Genomic DNA, 20,201 nt, shown 5'->3' on the forward strand with positions numbered 1-20,201 from the left:
GATCAAAACTCAATGAGCCGTACATAAATATAATATATATAATACAATTATTATGTATATAAACTATAATGATTTATATATGAAGAGTTCAGATGCAAAAGCCTCTAAGTGCCAGTGGAAATTTTCTTCTAGAATGATCATTTTTATAAAGCTTGCATATTTAAGTTCAGTAATTTCACTTAAATGACAATTAATAGGTAATTTGCATTGCCATTTAAGTGAAATTATTGAACTTAAATATACGAGCTTGATGACAAATGATCATTCTAGAAGAAAATTTCAGATGGCACTTTTGCATCTTAACTCTTCATATGTATATTATAAAATATTTATTTAATAAAAAAGTATGTACAAATATATCAACAAAAAATGACAAAAAAAACAATAAAAAAATTATTATTATTTATGAGCAGCCCATAAATCTAATATAAATAAAAAATAAAAAATATATAAAATAGTTATTTATGTCAATATTCATATTTTATATTATAAAATATTTATTAAATAAATAAATAAATATATAAACAAATATTAAGGTGGAAGAATATCATATTGAGATTCAAAAAGCGGTAGTTAAGTCTAAAATAAATTATAATATAATTATTTATATAAATATTTGATATTATAAAATATCTATTTTATAAAAATGTATGTAAAAACAAATATTAAGATTGAAGAGTCTCATAGAAAATTGAGTTCGAAAAACAGCAGTGTATATAAGCATATAAAAATATATTTTATTACAAAAGCATATAAAAACAAAAAATACTGAGATGCCCAATATTACAATAAAAGTCACTGTGGGGATGTCAAGGTGTCCGAAGTTTGACAGTCAACCTTAAAGTACTTTGCACATTGAAAATAAGGTTTATGCTAAACAATAAATGTGTCTGGGTTGCTCATACCCGCTGGTAGGCCTGGAAAATAATGTCATAAAGAAATCCTTGAGGCATTTCACTGGCTCGGTACTTGGCTCTCTCCAGCGAGTGGTCCAGGTAGCCTTCAGATGTTGTTGCAATGACCGTGGACACCAGAGGACGTATCGTGCCCGAAGCCTGAAAACAACAAGAAAGGTGGACAATAGGACAATTAAAAACATGCCTTGTGAAAATCTGTTTATTGGTTACTAAACAATGGTGCATTTGGGTCAGGCAATGAATCACTATCCTTCTCATATTCTTATGAGCGTTTCATAAACATCTGGGTTTTGCTTTTCAGCCCTAGTCATAGCCTTGGAGGGGGAGATTTAAAAGAAAAATCACAGAAATCCTGAACCTCACGTATCAAAGCCAGCAAAAACATTGCTAAAACATCTTATCCGGTTTCATGCTGTAAGGAGTGGTGCTGAGAGGTGTCAACAATATGTTTATCTTAGTGATTTATGGACAATGGAACAGATCGCAATGCAGTCAAACCACAAATGAAGCAGGTTTTCTCGTCTTCTGCTGAATTATTCTGTTCCTGATACAGATTTCAGTGTGTTTACCTTGGAGGGACGGAATATTCTGTAGGCAGGGGATTCATGTTCTGTCGCATATCTAAAGAGTGTTTTGGAGTTTTTACATATTTATCGTATAGGAGTAGTATTGTGAAATATTATTGATTTCCGCAATGCCGAAAACGACGTACACATTTTTGTAGGGCTGTACACTTAATAAAATCACAATCCCCTGGTTTCACTGACAGGGCTAAACCTAGTCTGCATGTTTGAGCTGTTTTAACTGAAAGCAACTTGCACTGACATATCTTAAAATATGTCACTGCCATTGTTTTGTCTCAAGATACACACCAGCAATGATTCTTTCTAAGACACGTTTATAAAAGCTACTTAACACATCACATCATAATAATCGTTAGATTAGTCGACTAATCGAAGAAATCATATATTGTACACATATACTCAAAAATCTTCACAACTTTTGAAATCCAAATAAAAGTTTGGTTTAATTTGAAGGAATTGTGACAAAAGAATGCACCTCTCAAAGTAATATATTAATAATGATAATAATAATACAATTATTAAAACTTAAAGGAATAATCAAACTATTTTTCTTATTTGTTTACATTTTAACAGTAAACCCCTGTTGTGCAGCAGAAATAAAAGGAATTGTTTAATGTTAATTTGATTACACTTAAAAAGATTGAATAAATTGGTAATGTTTTATGCCTCCATTTGCTTGCCACAATTTAAGATGAAAAAAAATATTAAATGATAAAGGTATTTTTTGTTAAACGAACAAATTAATTAATTATTAAATTTTATACATTTCATTGATTCAGTCAATTATACATGCTATTTGATTACTAATATTTAATTTAACCATAAAATCTGAGTGCAAAAAAAAAAATTATGAAAAAAAAAGGGGAATTTGGGAAAAAATAATACAGATTTCATTGGGCTTTATGCAATGCAGTCAAACCACAAAGGAAGCAGAATTTCCGTCTTCTGTCGAGTTATTCTGTTCCCAGTTTTAATATGTTTACCTTGGAAGGGTGGAATATTCTGTAGGTAGGGGATTCTTTTTCTGTGACATAAGGAGTTTTTTCATATTTATTATATAACAGGTTCTCAGTCAGACACATGTATCTCTGAAGCCTGCATCAGGAATTCTCCTTCAACAGCTTAAGGTGAACTGACTTTCACTCAGTCCATAAATTTGACAGGCATTTGAACCGTGGTGCAGCAGATTATGAGGGAGTGTTCAGATAGTGAAGACATTCATCACCGCAAACATTTCAGGGAGTGAATTAACTTTTGTATAATTCACTTCATGTTGCCGTTGGGGTTGTTTATACTGCAGCATAGTTATATTTTGTGCAAACATTAACGTCTTTTATTTTTTTTCGTTTTCAAACCACTGTTAATCCAAAACTACTAAACTAGATTGGAAAGCATTGATAATATATATTTAAAAAAAGCTCCAACCACACTGTTCATCATGTTAACAAAATAAAAATGCCCTGTTTTGTAACACAATATGGATAAAGAAGAGAGAACAAACCCCTTGCTCTTTAGCTGCTAGGGTGATTTTCAGCAGAAGATCTTCTTCCACAAAGGGACGTACGGCATCATGGATGATGACCACTTTTGGTTTAGGCGTCAATGAGTCAGTAGTGTTACTGAAGGCCTGGAGTCCGTTGAAGATGGACCTGTGTCTGGTGGTTCCCCCGTGGACTACTTTTACCTTTGTGTGATTAAATTTCTGGACAATATTCAGCATCAAGTCATGATTCTCCTTAGCAACCACAACAACAACATTTCCAATCCATGATAATCTGTCAAGAAAACACAGATAGAACAGGTTTAATTTGTCTAGTTTTTAAAAAATACAAAACAACATAATCGCTGTGACAATGGAGTAAGACAGGGAACAAACTGTATGTTATGCAGCAGTAAGCAGTGTTATCTTAGCATTTTTTTTATATAGCCTATGAGTACTACATTCTAACATGCTAATCTTTTGCCGTGCTGTTTTTTTGCATACTATAGCGTATGGAAAAACGGGACAGAGACAACTATAATTTAATATCTTAAGCTGCTTTTTAAGGTGATATCTGTCATATAGTCTGGACGTTTAAATGTAATATACCCCCCCCCCCCCCCCCCCCCCCCCAAAAAAAAAAGAATTACAGCAGCTCTAAGTTGTTGCTTTTGTCCTTCAAAATTGAAGTGACAGCTTTTTAAATATGAAACTCACAGCTAACTTTTACAACAGTGCAATTTATTAAATATGCCAAGTCAATGTCAAGTGCTTTTAGCCTTTCCCAAGTTCTGCAGCGTCTGCAGATGTTCTTAATAAGGATTGAAAAGGCTGTTCTGGCCACGATCTGCATGCAGTAACGTTAGGTGTCCTTGGACTGCTGCCTGTTTACTTGGGAGAAAAAAAAAAGTCCTATTGTCAAACTAATGGACGTAATTGTGACAGGCATAATGATTTATTGTTATGCTGTTTTCAACTGCTAAAAACAAACAACATGTCAAGTATTTAAGTTAAGTTAATAAAATCAGTTTCGTGTGCTCACGGACACTGAATGACCAGTCTCACCTCTCAAAGGCTTGAATCGTGTAGCTTATCAGAGGTCTGTTAAGAATGGTGCAGAATTGTTTCGGTGTGGGCAGTCCCATCCTCTCTCCGGAGCCTCCGGCAGGCAGAACAACAGCTACCGGGAAATCCACCGTCGCACGGCCGAACCGGTCCTCGCTCCCCTCGGCGTCGCGTGTGAGCATACAGCGGGGATCCAGGGGCCTGTCGGAGGAAGAACAGCGCTCTTGCTGCATTTCTCCAGCGTTTTAAAAAGTTCCTCACTTGCAGCAACCGTGTTCATGGAAAGAACCTGTTAACCGGTATTCTGCATTCTATGGGCGGGTGGTTAGCGGGGTTTGAGCTGTGTTTCGCGGCTGTAACGTTGCCGCTCTCCCGCGGGTCCTCTACATCAGACTGAGCCTTTCATCCACCCACTCATCATGAGACTGCTGTGAACTGATTTCATTGTAGCATCATTCAGTCTTTGTTAAAATTATATTCCGAATCAAAATACATGCACAATTGGTCAAACATTTTTAATTGACAATAACATTCCTTTTGTCACTTTTTAGGCTATTTTATGTTATGACTAGTCAGAATGACTTTATATAGGCTATAGTTCACATTAAAACACTTAACGTGTTACTAATATTTTATTTTTACTAGTGTCTATTGGAAAACTAAATTTGAATAGTTACATACAGATAAATAAATAGTAGTAAGCAGTGTTGAGGAAAAACATTTTTTTTAAGTAGTGCGTTACAATATTGTTACAACTAATTACGTTACTTAGTTACTTTTATGGAAAGTACTTCGTTACTTGCGTTACTTTTTCTCAGCTGGGCTGGGCTTGCTTGTTTAGTATTTTAATTTTAAAAAGTTATATTTTTGGCAAATGTAAAGGCCCTTTCACACCAAATGTGAAATGAAAAAGACTCTGGCTGAAGGAAATGCAAATTTCAATATATGGGAAGGTCAATAAATGGTAAAACAAAGTAACTTGTGTTACTTATTAGAAAAAGTAAGTCAGATATTTAGTTGTAAATTTAAAAGTAATATGTTACTTTACTCGTTACTTTAAAAAGTAATTTGAGCAAGTTACTTGTAATGCGTTACACTGGTAGTACGTAATGAATTTATAGCCTACTCTGGTCACTATTGAAAAAGATATTGAAAATAATAACTAGTAACAAAATACTATTAACTAAAATAAATTAATAATTCACTCATAACAAAAAAAATAGATAGGCCTACTAACTTGTTTTGAAAGTTGATTGAAAATTGTCATAGAGTCTGATGATTGGCTGCTAATGATTGGCAGCTAGTGATTATGTCAATTGTTAAATATTGTCTGTTCACCCTGCCTTGTCTTTATTTGCACATGAAAGAGGCACATGAAATATTATTCTTAATTACTATTATTTATAATTTTCATTATTTTTAGAATGGATTTTGTCACCTGTTCCTCAGTTTCCTCAGTAAGCATGTTGGTGGTACATTGGTCCATTAATTCAAACATGTATTGAATTAATAGACTATTATAGTTCAGTTAATAGGCATAATAGAAGTTGATAATGTGACCCCTCATCCAGAGATCAAAATTATTATACTGAGACATTTTCAGATGTTTTCAATTTAATGCTTTTACACCATAATAGCCAATATGAGCATTGTCACTAGTGCAATATCTTGTCTGAATAATGCTTGCACAAACTAAAAATGTTTCAAAGTCGAGGCAAAATATATTACATCAGCTTATACTGTACGTCACAATATTGTATTTTTTAACACAAAAAGGTCCTGCAAAACAATTAATTACACAAACAAATGCATATGTATATGTACAGACATTTAATTGACATGTAGCTATGCATTTCTCGAGTTTGAGAATTGCTCTTATTGTTGCTGAACACAAAGACATACCCCCGGTTTCACAGACAAGGCTTAAATCCAGTCCCAGACTAAAATGCATGTTTGAACTGTTTTAACTAAAAGCAACTTGCACTGACGTATCTTATAATATGCCGGTGCCATTGTTTTGTCTCAAGATGCACACCAGTAATGTTTTTTTTTCTAAGGCACGTTTATAAAAGGAACTTAAATGTCCTAATTGGGCATTTAAAAGGCCTAAAAGGCCTAATCCTGGCTTAATCTAAAACCTGTCTGTGAAACCAGGCCTTAAAGTATATACTACAGCAAGTGATTACCACACATATCAATCAGTGATGACAAAAACTATTAGAATCACAGGCATGTTTCTAATTTTTGTAATGCAATATGCATTTGTCATTGTCCATCTCTTTCGACACAGGGTCACATGGGCTGCATGTTGATTCACACAGTTTCACAGTGAACTCAGAGCCCTGCACTTGCTCACAAAGGCAGCACGAAGAAAGTTCAGTGTTCTTGTGAGCTGACGTCACAAGCTCTCTCGTTCATACTGAGTTCATTTAAATGGGAAAATCTAGTAGCTCAGTCTGAGCAGAGACTCGTTTAGCTTTCCGTCCCAGTGCCCCCTTTTTTTTTTTGCTTTTTTAACTGGGTATGAGCGTATCCCTCAGTTTTGACTCCCGATTCGTTGTGCTGCCGTGTGTATCTTTTGCATTTGCAGGAGGTCACCACTGTGATCTTGTAGGTCCTGCTGCTGCCATCCTGGCACTGCAGCTGAATCCGTTGGGTCCGGGTCTTGTCGTTCACGCAGCGCCAGTCCTGGCTGTTTCGGCGGTTCCAGAACTTCCTATTGTATCCACCGATCCAGTTGGGCAGCATCTGAGCAGGAAGACACTGTCCCGTGCACACCAGTTCTTTAACAGGGTTAATGCTGGTGCACTGGCCGTCTGAGATGTACTTGGTGGATCGCAGCTCTCTGCAGCCAACTGGGACTCGTTCTGTAACACAAAGTGAAAAAAGAACATAAAGTCGGCATGATACGCAAGTTTTTTCTTCCCTATTGTGACATATCCAAGTGAAACAGCTTCTCAAACAAGAAAAAATGTAGGGTGGGACTTCATTTTGTCCACCGGGAACTGATTGGATGGTCGTGGTTTGCTATTGGACGATCTCATGTGAGTGACAGGTTGCCCCGCCCTCACGCCAGTAAACACGTCATCCGAGAAAAGAAGAGATGTCATTGCAATAGGCAGGGGAAGTAATTTTGATTAAAGATTATAAGAAGTTAATGATGTGCACGGATAAATCATTTATAATACTGCAATACTGCATAAAAAACAAGAGTTGATTAATGATTTCATTTAAGATACTCTCTAAATCTTTATAGATCGATGAAGAAAGACTTCAGGATGTAGGATTGGTGTTGTTCTAAAGTGTTCCTTCATGGTCTGTGAGCAGACATAAACAACAGTTGTATGGATGATATGCTTCGTTTGCTTTATTTCAACCCATTTCTGAACTGAGCGGAAATGGCTTAATGTACAGATGAATGACGACCCTGAGCCTCTTATTGTCAGATTTCGCCGGTGCTGCTGGCTATACTGTCAGCATTGTTCTGCCTCAGAGCAGTGCCTCTTGTCAGTGTAACCCAAGCCAGAATCCATTCACACAGCAGCAACACACCACAGTTACAATGTAACCCCCCCCCCCCCCCCCCCCCCCTCTCTGTGACAGGACGTGATGAATGGGGATCGGAGGGACATTTTCATCCTCCCCACTTCAAGTTACGGTCATTCAAAATAAACAGGGTTCCCCCTGGAGACTAACTGAAAATATGAGCTGCACCTCCACTCTGACAGGATTCGCTCAGAACACACTGTTGTATCTCTGCTGCCCTGTGTGGTTGTGAGCCAAGAGACAATGTAATAATCCATATATAACCCTTAAAGGCATGGATAGCTTTCCCCCTTAAAATGTAGAGACACTATTGATTGTATATAATTAATAGATAGCGTTACTGTTTACATGTTGTCTATAATAGGCTGTTTAATGGTGTGTTTCACTGTGACAACTTACCCTATATTGTGTGACAACATGCCCCACTGGGTCAGCATCCGTTAACTAAAATATCTTTTGGGCGACAACGGTGGAAGATGGGCAAGGTATAAAGTATATGTCTACACAAAAAGTCTGTTTACTTGCTATTTTTTAGGACTATGCATGAGCAAATAAATATGAGAATATTTAGTTCACATGATCAAAGACAAAGTAATGTAAAAGTAAATCAGTCTATGTGCAAAACATTGGATATATATTAGCTTAAATATTTGTATATATGATATAGCCATTTTTTTTAGGTTTGAAACATTTATTTAAAATTCATTTAAATTGAGTTTAGCTGACTTTAAATTCATAATGGGACAATATTTCAACAGTAACCTGAAATGTATATCTTGAAGAGCTATTTTTAACCCATAAAAAATAGTTTTGGTGGTGGTCTAAAATTAATGTATAGGCTAGGTTGATGACATAAAACAATAATTTTGTTTTTAATAAAAATTACATGTTTTTAGGTTACAATTTCTTTCAGTGTAGCTATTGCTGCAACCAAATGAAGATTGATTCAATAATGAAAATTATTGTAAAAAGTTAATTCTAAATGGAACATCAGAACAATCTCTTTAAACAACATTTCTTAAAAAGAAAAACTGCGATTAAATGAATAACCACTAATAAAACCAAGTGTGATGTGTAGCGGGGCGCGTGCGCTCACCTCTCTCGTGCGCTGTGAAGCCTCTTCCACCGGTGCGCGCGCGATTCAGAGACGCGTTGCTCTGAGTATCCTCAACGGGACTGACCACATGAGAGTAGAAAATCTCCGTAGCATCATTCTTCAAAGTCAGACCACTCCTTATGAAGAAGCAAAATAAAAACATGAAATTGCACGATTCGGGTGCGTTTATATACATGGTGATGTGAAATAACGCGCAGCCAGTGGAGAGATGCTCCTGGAATCTGAGTGATTCTCACTCACTATCATGTCTTGGGTTATATATACAGTCAGTGTAGGCTATATATACATGCTCCCGCCTCCAGATTTGGCAAAGGCTCAGGTGAGCGGAATGATAAAACAAGCGTCTCTCCTCTAAACCACACCCAGTCAAACACTCGACCCTGTGAGGTGCTCCAACATCTGGAGTCAAATGAATGGTTACTGGACTCCACGAGAGCCCCTAATTCACTTAGAGATGTTTGTGCTGTTAAACACTCAACACTTTATATAAGCAAACTCTGTGCGTGATTTTTTTTTAAAGAGTGTTGCAAGCAATCTGCCCACACTGTGAAATTAGCCTAGGAAAAGTGACTGAGAAAACACTATTTCCTCATTTAAACAGCAATTAATCAACAATAATCTGTTTGGCAAGTTGATTCGATCTGTTTATTGAAAATGAGGTGAAAACTATTTCCCCAGTGGTAAAGATGATACGTCTGAATGACTGATCCATTGTTTGACTGACTGACTGATAAACCAGCTATTGCTTAATACTGCTTAAGGCTAATGCGAACAATGTTACTGTTAGGTAGACACTATTTCTGTGGAAAGCCACTCATTAATAGTTCGCATACCTTTGAAAATGAAAACTGTGAAATAAAATAGGAAATAAAATGGATTGTTTTTTTTGTTTTGTTTTTTTTGCATTTTACATTTTACAAAAAGTTACTTTGAATTTGAATTGTGTCACTATTATTGCGTGAGCATTAATACAAATATTTGTAAGAACTGTTTGCAGGGTCTTGCACGTTTGCCATTTCATTTTAATATATACAGTCTTGCCTCGAGATTGTAGTGAAAATGAAATGTCCAATCAGCAAATGCATTTTATTTTTCAATTTGACAAGGATGATGCGTTAGTCACTGTAAACTTTTTTTTTATTATTTCATTTTCAATTTTGTTACATATTTTGCGTACAGTTCTCTATAATGAAATGGTTAATCTGGTTTTAGTTTTCATTTTTATTATTTAATCGATTTATTTAAAATTGACAGGAAATGCCTTCCATTTATTTCATGATAAACATTTAAAACTATAGTATGATCACTGGTCTTTAATAAAATAACGATAGATAGATATATCTATTATTATTATAATAATTTGGCACTTTTTGGCCGTCTAATTAAATAATTAAGAGTTAAGAAAAGACATGCCTCTACCTGAATTTGCATAACCTATTATTCTAATAGCCTATAACATACAAAAAGGAAGTAATGATGGGTAATGAAAACCATAGACATAATAAATACATTTGTATTTATTATGTCTATGATGAAAACATGCAAACGCAAATAGACCTTGTGCCTCGCGTGGTGGGTTTAACATTTTAAAGGAAAGGCCTGCCACCTCATGGACAAGCAAAGATAAGAACAGCAACCAAAGGTTTGAAAATGTCACCCTAGACAACTAAATTGTGCTTTAAAGTTCCCATGACGCTGTCAGCGTGCGCGTTTCCTGTGCTGCCAGGGGTGCGCGTGCGCGCTCAGAATTACTGAGCTATGATTGGTCATCAATTGATTTCTGGGAAAATCACAGGAAAATCAAGATCATTTACCATAATGTGTGATTAAGCGTGACACCGATTTGACCCACCTATCAAATAGCCTATAAATAGCATGAGATGTAGACAGAAAAACATCGAACATGTTATAATTGTTATTTTATGCATATAATATTTCCCATCCACTATAAGAGGGTTGAGTTATGTTCCTAGTTAATCAAGTTTCCCCATGCTGAGATGTGTGTAGCTCAACAATAACAAGGTTAGATTGCCTGACTCTTTAGTGTGATTACTAGTTTTTAAAGCTTTCAATTATGTTCAAGAGCAAGGGGGGCAGATCCAAGGGGTTTCCAGAGCTAACATTCTCTCCATTTCAGGTCAGAGATGTTAGTTTGCATGTGTTATTGTAACTCCCCTTGTTTCTGTCTACCATGCACACACACACATGCACTCATAGGTACTGAGAAACCTGGCCTGTCTGCGTAGACGGTGACAGAGCTGAAGAACAAGCAGGACCTCCACACTCTCTGTGAGAACCTGAGACCACCATCTCTCTCTTAAGTGCATCTACCATCATATTTCCTTATAAAGACTACAATATAAACATTGCTTGATATTTAAAGGTTAAAGTAACAGCTGATCAAGGTTTTAAAAATGCAAACGCTGCTCTGGGATCAGTTCTTATCCCATTCATAGACTCTTGAAAATAAAGGTTCTTTATTGGCATCATCCATGAAGTTTCTGCACAAATTGTTCTATAGAGGAAAATATATATATATATTTTTATTATTAAAATGTTAATTATTATTAAATTATTACTATTATTAAAACCATGGTTATTTTATGAAAGCTTATTTGCCAAACCCCAAATGGTTCTTGGCATCATTGTAAAACCCCCCTTTTGGAAGCCTTATTTTCATGGCAACCAAACACAAATATATCAGCTGAAGATGGAAGATTCTTTGCAGTCTTTGTATTGGCAAAAAGTGTCATTTCAGACAATAATGCATCTTTTGTTAATGTTTCGGCTTTATATCTGAACCTGAAGATCCTGAATATCGCCGATACGTCATTTGCCATCTGTGCAGTTTTTAGATTGAAAAGGTTGGCATCCATAAACATAAACTTCTAAAATTATAACATCACCAAAACATATCTGAAAATGATGTAAAATGGATAGCAAATTACACCATTATGCATTTGGACACTGGTTGAGACAAGACAAGAGTTTTTTTCATTTCTGAAAAATTTCTGACAATTTCTTCTAGTATTTTAAGATTCATAAAATGCATCTAAAGGATTGTTTGTTTTAGTTGCAGGTCAGCACGGCTCAAGGAAGAGGTGTACAGCGTTAGTGTTGCAGTGATGGAGTATTTCATATTTTTAATGTTTTCAACTACAGCAAATGTATCACAGGAGTTGACTTTATATGTTTACGTTAGCAGCCGTTCTGGTCTAGAAAATCCCTCAGTGGCCAAGTCCATCATGCAGCTCTCCATTATGAACCGGTACAAACACGTCTCAGCGGAACCATCTATGACTCGAGCATACTAACTGTCAAACTCAGATGATCTCCAGACCCCTGCCGCCACTCTTGTTCGCATGATAAAACATTTGACAAGCCCAAGTGTTTTAAATCAGTGAAAAACAGCTCTTACGGTGTCATTTCAATCTCAATAAACATTGTCAAGACTAATGTGCGCGTTTAAGTTATGTTTCTTAAACAGATGTAGTAGGTGACATCTGATATTTGACATATGTTCATCAGAAAACATGTGAGCTAATAGTTTATCACTTAAAGATGGAAAATAGATTTATTTGCTTTGTGAAACATGGTATTTCAATATCAGATGTCTCCAAAAATAACTTCTCCATTTAAATGAATTCTACAGTTTTATGAAAGCTCACACAAGCTGTTGCCAACTATTCATTTGATCCTTTTCCATAACAACTGACTAAGAAATTTAAGGCATAGGCAACAATATATTACAATCTTTCCTAAAGCAAATCCACACATGATTTTCACATACATAAATACATATATTTTTCCAACATAAATGTAAAAAGGCTATTTAAAAAAAAAAAAAGTCACTAGTAGACCTTTCATCCTGTGCATTTGTGTGGCAAAGCTTTTGGTTGTTTTTGTCCTACATTATGTGCTTCAGAAGAGCATCCTGTACAAGAACCATGAAGAAACCTCTGGCTGATGTTGCGGACGTGCTCTCTTCTGTCTTAGATGGGTCTTCAATGATGATAATGATGGTTGCTGGGTTGAAACGGAGAGTCGTTGTGATTCAGTCTGCAGTAACAGAGACTGTCTCAGAGTTAATGTCTTCGGTTTGGTTATCTGAAGAGCTGGTGGTCTCACTCTGACTGATGGAGAGCTCCTCCAAAGTGCCGGTCGTCTCCTCCAATGCCTGATCATTCTCAGCTATGCGTGAGAAAAGAAACGAGCCTGATTCACACAGATGACTTCACATCACTCTAAGCTATTTAAATGACATTATCTCAATATTATTTCAACAACAACAAAAAAGAAACTGGAAAGCCTTCTATAACTTGTTCGTTCATGGCACTATGTTTCTCCTGGTTTCCACGTTAGCGCTGTTTGATCCGATATGGTTTATAATAGTGAAAATGTAAAAACTCTGTCATGGAAACCTTAATTAAACAATTTAATTATCAATTAAATAGGAATTTATACCTGCATGATATTAAACTGTGGCTGTTTTGAAAATGGATAGATGGATCATAATTGCTTTAGTTGTGGGCGCCATCTTCTGGTCAGACGCGGGAATTCATTCAGCGTGCAACTCTGACAGTGCGTTATGGCCATTCTCTAGCCGCTAAGTGTATATCGATTGTGCACTCGTTATTGTGGTGCATTGTGGGATTAAATGAGTTCACTCGATAACATCCACTATGGATTCTGACACCACTACAAATGACTGTCCCCTCAAATAGTGTCCTATTAAGGGTATGGGGGCGATTTCAGACACAGCCAAAGACTTTTATGATTCAGTTCTTTTTAATGAATCAAAAACATACAACGTGAACAGTGTAGCTTGCTTTCCGAAACAAATAACTCTTTTAATTTGATTCTTTTTAGTGAATCAAACACATACAGTGTGAACAGCGTAGCTTAATTTGTGAAACGAATGACTTGTATGATTTGGTTCTTTTTAGTGAATCAAAACCTTGACTTGGAGTGTTAAAAGTGTAGCTTGATTCCTGAAACGAATGACTCTTATGATTTGGTTCTTTATAGTGAATCAAAACCTTACAGCTTGATTACTAAAAAGAATGACTCGTATGTCTTTTTATCTCATTACATTAAATTCAGACCGCAAGCTCACAATTTGTTCGAAATATAATTTCTTCTTGCTGAAATGCTGTAGATTAAATAACGGCAGAGCAGGACATTATTGGTGCATGCCTAAAGTATATGGTGTTACCATGGTACGACGCCCAAAAAACATAATAAAACCACTGTACTTGTCGTAAGTGTCACAGTAAAGCAATATAAATTTGATTTGGATACCTTTGGCCTGTTTCTGTAGTCGTGATGCTGAATCAGCTTCATGTTTCTCTCTCTGCTCCTGTAACATCTTACAGACCTTCTTATGGCTGAACCAGTGCAGCTTCTGACAGGGCTGGCCACAGTAGATCACCTGAACATATGCACAGATTTAATCAAGCACCTCAGGAAAACAAAATAATTCGGTTCAATAATAAGATCAAACCTGATATTTACCATTTTGCAGATGGAGCATCTTTTCTCTGCCCCTTTCTCACCACAGGATGTGCAGAAGTCTGCGTCCATGAAGCCCACCTGCCCCGTGATGGCCTGGGTGAGCACTGACAGAGCGGTGGGGTCACTTCCCTGTCAGAAAAGGACTGGTGAGGCTCCCATATGTGGAATATGGTTCAGTCTTTCTAGCTGAGGCTACGTTTCCATCATTTTATTTCAATCCCATTATCTTCGACATGAGCAAATAGAGGTCACTGTTACTCACAATTTCCACTGGAGCGATACTCCGGACCAGCTGCTGCAGTAATGTGGCATCACAGTATGGAAATTTTCTAATGCACTCCCGGAGGAACTTCTCCTGGAATACCGGGAAGCCGTCACTGTCTCGCCCTTTCACAAGACTGAGAAGAAATATCTGAGTTACTTTACAGATCAAAAGAGGGCCTTTAAATTACAAGTTTGTGGTCGTTAAAAAATGTTCATGTTTTTTTTAAGAAGTCAAATTTGTGTGATGCAAAGCTGACATTTCAGCATTATTATTGTCACAGAAATTTTAAAAGAACATTTGAAATAATTTTACTGTCATGTTTAATTGAATGCATTCTTGTTGACTAAAAGTAATAATTTCTTACTTACTTAACAGAAACCTTTGAACAGTGATGTATATCTAATATTCTACCTCTTGATGAGGCCATCAAGCTTGTCCTGGCGATCCTTCAGGAAAGAGCCACATTTCTGCAGCACACAGCTGAGGTAGTGCATCTTCATGGCCAACACTTCATTCATATCCTGCTGTTTGATGCACTTCTCACAGATCAGCTCCAGAACCTGGAAGACACAAGAGGGCTTTACACACTTGAAATAGTTAACCCTGGGTCAATTAAAACCCCGGGTTTAACAGAATCCTGGGTTATCTTGCTTCATGTTTCACACTGCTCATCCTTTACCCGTTGTTAACAATTAATCCTGGGTATTACACTGACATTTCACACTGTACATTCCTAAACCCTGGGTTAACATTCTTATTTGCATATTTGCTGTGTCAGTGTCATTGATTGGATGAAAGCAGCACACGACCTGCTCTAGCATTGCGCATAATCATATTACACATTGTCGACTGTAACGTTTTTTTTCTTTTCAGACTATTAAGGTAAAAATTAAACAATAACTTTTCTGCCATTTCCCCCACAAAAGTTAAAATTACTGTTTATATACAATGTGCAGGGTTTTCTGTGACTGTCCAAAGAACGTGAATATGAGGCACGCATTCATTTCATGCTGCACACGTTTGACACTGCAAAAGTGGCACTAACCCTGCTCCAGAACCGGGTTTCATAACACAGGGGGGAAAGCAGTGCTACCCTGCTTCTAAATTACAAGTGTGAAACGTTCCTTTACTCTGGGTTCACTTTGGGTTTAGAAGAACGATGATAACCCGGGGTTAAGCGCAGTGTGAAAAGCTATTAAGATGGTGCTGAAGTTGGGTCAGGTTTCAATTCAATCAAGTTTATTGTAATGAATCTCAACTCAGCTCTGAGCATAATGCATCAACATGCAACTGACCTTGCGACACTTCTCAAGTGCTTCCACATCCATCAACAGAGGGTTTTCTTTCACCACCATCACTATCTGCAGCATAACAAAACACAACAACATATAGTCTTAACAGGATGAATTATGTTTTGGCTATAGTCACTAGGGATGCACGATGATATCGGTACAACATCGGTATCGGCCGATAAAAGCTTTAAATGACCATCGGCATCGGCCGATATGAATATTTCTGCCGATGAGCCTTGCCGATAGGGTGGCGTGTTTCCTATGTGCACGTGACGACCGTGAACATAGCATGAGCGCCAGCAACTTAAACTTCCAACATGTGGAGGCATTTCGAGCATGAGCGTCAGTTTGGTTTGAAATGTGCTGGGGACAGAGACGCATTCGCAAGTGCATTTTCAGAAGTGCTGGGTACAATGACACAGTAATTTTTTTCTCTTTCGTGCAGGTCATGTTTTGAAAGACGATGTCCTGTAGCTTACTAATGTAAGCTCTCCAAGCTACTGTGCTCTCCATAGAGCATAAAATATTCATTTTATTTTATTTTTCGTGTTTGCATTTATGAGGAAAAACTGTGACAGTTCTCGGTTACGGACGTGACTGCTCTGAAAGCGGCACTAAAAGAGACTGCTTTAAAACTTTCACAGAGACCTCAAACAGAAAGCACAAAGCCTTTCTAAGTGAATTTCGTTTTGTATTAATTGTATCTTAATTTTAATCAATGTTTCATCAACCAATTGCCTGGATTTAATAAATAATAAGTAAAGCAGATAATAGATAATAGATATCACGACACGGAGGCGCGCGCGTGAACTGGAGTTCGTCTCATAAATGAAACGAAACTCAGCATAGCCTACTTGCCTCACAGACCTGAGAAATATATATATTATCTACAGAACGTTTGAAATCATATTTTTAAACAGAACAATTCAAAACGAAAGAAAACTATGTAATCCGAAATGTGCATTTCTCTCTGGCGCGTTCACTAGCCTACTCCGAAGATCGCGAGTCAGTCAACTTCATCTTTGCAGCCGACACAGAAAACACTTGTTTATTAATAAACAATTAAAATGTCTCCTTGCTATATTTGACATATTCATAATCATTACTTTTGCGCTTCTTTGTGACAGCTTTTAGTTGCTTTATTGGCAGCGCCACCCTTACATGTTACATGAACGGGTCACCACCGCATCAGCACCGAAAACAGGGGAGCATTTGGTAGACCTGTTCAAGTAGGAGAAGATGTAAATTTTTTATTTGAAAATTTATTTTTATTTATTTTACTCCTAAGGACTTAAGTTTGAAGTCTGAACTTAAAAATAAAATGTGGCACTGGCATATCATTTATTCTCCAAGTGAAATAATTTACCTATTTTTCAGGGGTGAATGTCTGTCTACATTTGTAAAATTATACATTTATGGTAGAATCAAATGTTGTTTTGTTTGTCTTGTGTATTGCCTTATCTGAGTGTAATATGGTAAAGGTAGTAGAGGAGAGAGACTTGGATTTCTCTTCAGTAAAATTAAAGTGTAAATATATCAGGGGGAAAATGTGTATATATCGGTATCGGTATCGGCATCGGACAAAATTAGTTTGAAAATATCGGCATATCGAATATCGGCCAAAATGCAATATCGTGCATCCCTAATAGTCACTGGTTTGACCATTTTAAAAAATGAGACTGCTTTTTATCAGTATCATAATTGTCAGGTTTAGAATGATCATATTGCAGCATGTTAGCTTAAAAATTTAGCTTTTCAAGTTAGATTTTTTTGGCTTTTCTGCCTTTATTTTGATAGGACAGAATAGAGATAGACAAAAAACAACAGGAGAGGAGAGAGGGGGGGAAAAGACCGGGAAAGGCCCATAAGCTGGGACTCAAACTTGGGTCGCCTGAGGCGCAGCAGAACTATATGTCACAAGAATATGGATCAGACAAAAAAAACTACCTTCACTGGGTTGAGGTTGGTACTCATGATAATTTTGTGTAGCGGTCCAGCGAGTTTAGAAGGGAGTTTTGGTTCCTTTTCCAGCCCCTGTGGTTTTGTATAGTAATCCAACCTCGCACGGGAGAAGAAGTTATTGATAACTGTCACACAGTCGTGCTGCCCTGAAAAAGATGTAATCTCATTTAATCTTCACATTTGGAAACAAAAAAAGAACACTCTCTCAGAATATGGAAAATTACCATTCAAACATTTGGGGCCAGAAATTCACAATATTGCTATATTACTGTATTTTTGATCAAATAAATGCAGCCTTGCTGAGCATGACAGACTTCTTTCAAAAACATTTTAAAAAAATCTTACCAACTTTGGTATAATCATACAGATTTGACCAGTAAAGCACACTGTTATCCCCATAATGCCATATTTTTGGCATACCTACAAAAGCAGCCATTTGTGCTGCTGTTCTGCCGACTGAGTTCACTGCATCCGTCTCGGCTCCAGCATCCAACATCATCCAGGTGATATCGGTCTTTCCTGTTCAATACAATGGATATGACATACTGTATTGTCATACTGTATTACTGGCATAAAATATATTTCAGGACACATTAAGGCCCTGATATACTCACAGTGAGGTTTTTTAGGCGTAAAAAGTAGTTTGAAATACCTTTGCAGCGATATATTGTTAGCGAACATTTAGCCCCTCCATATATTGTATAACATATTGTTAGCCCCTCCACCCCATTAGACGTCCAGAGAGGACTTTGACTCTGGAGTGAGCACCACTTGAACTTTTCTGGAAAGTTCGCTTTTGCAAGCTGTTTCGAATCCCATAACGAACTCCAAACGAACTTCGTTTTGACATGATTTTATTCAAAATGACGTCACACCAGCTCATACTTCGATTTCGCTTGACGTATATCAGGACCTTTATGGTCAAATTGACAATACTAGCACAAAAAGAATTTAGTAATTGTGTTTCAGACCTGAGAGTCCTGCAAACATGAGTGCGGTGTATCCATGTTCATGTTCGTTGCAGTTGACGTCAGCTCCATGCTGTAGCAGCAGTTTGCACATGTCAGCCTTGCCCTTATATGCAGCGTGCATGAGAGGGGTCATGCCATACTGAAGAAGAAATGCAAACAATCGAAACAGCATTAACCGCATATAGCATGTTCACATATATTTGATTATGGTGTGTAGAGAGAAACCCTGATAACTCCCAAAAGCACTCAAAACATTAACCTGTAAGTGCAATCACTATCCAACAAGTAATTGGTTCATAATAATATATATTTTTTGATTGTTTGTTTTCGGCTCCAACAGAAGGACACAGGCTAATAAAAGACGGGACAAACAACCATTTCCAGGCAGCTGCTTTGAAAGCCCACAAGTGTCAGTAACATCTGATTTCGACAGATGTCCAAATCAAAGTCACTCTGCACGGTCATAAGTACTGTTTAAAGTATTGACAAATAACTGCCATTAACAGAGAGGAGAATAAAACAATGTTTTAAATGCTATTATAATTATTATAATGTATAACAACACTTCTTTACCTCATCCAGACAGTTTACCCTGACATCTTTGGATCCAAGCAGTCTGGAGGCTTCTTGCACATTACCTACAAATGGTCAAACACAGTGATCAGACAGTGACCTACCTAGAGAATTATTTATATACATCACATTTATACATAAATCACTATTAATACATCAACAATTATACATAAGAGCCACACTGTAAATGTAATGCTCAGTGATCATCATGATATATTTCCATTGAGAAATACATAAGTCTAAATGATACAATAATGATGCTAGAATACTTCGAATAAAATAATAATAAAAGTGATTTTACTGTTAACTTACAGATACGTATTTGTCGTAAACTGTACTTTGAGTATTATAATCTATACAGTTTAACTGAATACATACATACTAGTAAAATGTAACAAATCAAAGAGTAATTTAAAAGCACAAAGAGAAAGCATTCCGTATGCAGCCATTGCTTGCAGATTTTTGTAAACGATATTATAATTTTCCGAACTGGTAATTGTGCTAATCTGCAGTTAGCCTGTTAGCGTTATGCTATCATTACCTGCAGCAATAACCAGAAGTAGCTCTTTCTCTGTGTCGGTCAGGTCTCCTTTCTTTGGTGCAGACATTATTATAATAAAAGTGAAGCTTTTGGTCTTAATAAGCAATATATAAGTTAACTGTGACTGATATGACAGCTTTGTTCTACTACTGTGATTGATCCACAGACTGAGAAACTGACTGGCACTGACGGCTTAACTGTCTGCAAACGGACTGAACCAACTGCTACGAATAAGGAGGGGGCGTAATAAGTGTCGTCTTCGGTGTGTTTTTAGGATAGTTTCATATATATATATATATATATATATATATATATATATATATATATATATATAGTACACGCTTTAGAATACAACATTTTAGTGAAACATATGC

At 36.6% G+C, this 20,201-nt stretch overlaps 3 protein-coding genes across 3 annotated transcripts in view; all 3 read right to left on the reverse strand.

The window, feature by feature from the left end:
• Window positions 1-4,483, reverse strand: part of crppa (CDP-L-ribitol pyrophosphorylase A) — a 30,412-nt gene extending 25,929 nt beyond the window's left edge. The window contains exons 1-3 of the mRNA XM_084126156.1: window positions 4,047-4,483; window positions 3,003-3,276; window positions 906-1,055 (exon numbers count right to left, since the gene is read on the reverse strand). Of these exons, the coding sequence (XP_083982282.1) occupies window positions 906-1,055; window positions 3,003-3,276; window positions 4,047-4,279 (657 nt within the window). The 5' untranslated portion in view covers window positions 4,280-4,483. The remainder of the gene's footprint in view (window positions 1-905; window positions 1,056-3,002; window positions 3,277-4,046) is intronic.
• Window positions 4,484-5,646: 1,163 nt separating this feature from the next.
• sostdc1a (sclerostin domain containing 1a) lies at window positions 5,647-9,142 on the reverse strand. The gene is made up of 2 exons (XM_084127492.1): window positions 8,689-9,142; window positions 5,647-6,913 (listed from the first exon to the last, which is right to left on the reverse strand). The coding sequence occupies exons 1-2, from the start codon at window positions 8,882-8,884 to the stop codon at window positions 6,519-6,521; spliced, it is 591 nt and encodes a 196-aa protein (XP_083983618.1). The 5' UTR covers window positions 8,885-9,142; the 3' UTR covers window positions 5,647-6,518.
• Window positions 9,143-11,824: 2,682 nt separating this feature from the next.
• ankmy2a (ankyrin repeat and MYND domain containing 2a) lies at window positions 11,825-20,041 on the reverse strand. The gene is made up of 11 exons (XM_084125375.1): window positions 19,828-20,041; window positions 19,287-19,351; window positions 18,714-18,852; window positions 18,163-18,261; window positions 17,728-17,888; window positions 15,784-15,849; window positions 14,900-15,048; window positions 14,486-14,621; window positions 14,224-14,352; window positions 14,011-14,140; window positions 11,825-12,900 (listed from the first exon to the last, which is right to left on the reverse strand). The coding sequence occupies exons 1-11, from the start codon at window positions 19,892-19,894 to the stop codon at window positions 12,764-12,766; spliced, it is 1,278 nt and encodes a 425-aa protein (XP_083981501.1). The 5' UTR covers window positions 19,895-20,041; the 3' UTR covers window positions 11,825-12,763.
• Between the last annotated feature and the right edge of the window lie 160 nt (window positions 20,042-20,201).

This window comes from Abramis brama (genome assembly GCF_963993115.1).
Source record: "Abramis brama genome assembly, chromosome: 10".
Taxonomy (NCBI): Eukaryota; Metazoa; Chordata; class Actinopteri; order Cypriniformes; family Leuciscidae; genus Abramis; species Abramis brama.

Bases quoted from the DNA above. Each gene is read 5' to 3' on its own strand.
- sostdc1a (XM_084127492.1), bottom strand. From the start codon at position 8,884: ATGTATATAAACGCACCCGAATCGTGCAATTTCATGTTTTTATTTTGC. The intron at 6,914-8,688 runs GTGAGCGCACGC...TTTGTGTTACAG, and splicing joins CTTCACAGCGCACGAGAGAG to AACGAGTCCCAGTTGGCTGC.
- ankmy2a (XM_084125375.1), bottom strand. From the start codon at position 19,894: ATGTCTGCACCAAAGAAAGGAGACCTGACCGACACAGAGAAAGAGCTA. The intron at 18,262-18,713 runs GTCTGAAACACA...TGTATTGAACAG, and splicing joins CATGTTTGCAGGACTCTCAG to GAAAGACCGATATCACCTGG. The intron at 14,622-14,899 runs GTAGAATATTAG...ATTTCTTCTCAG, and splicing joins CTTGATGGCCTCATCAAGAG to TCTTGTGAAAGGGCGAGACA.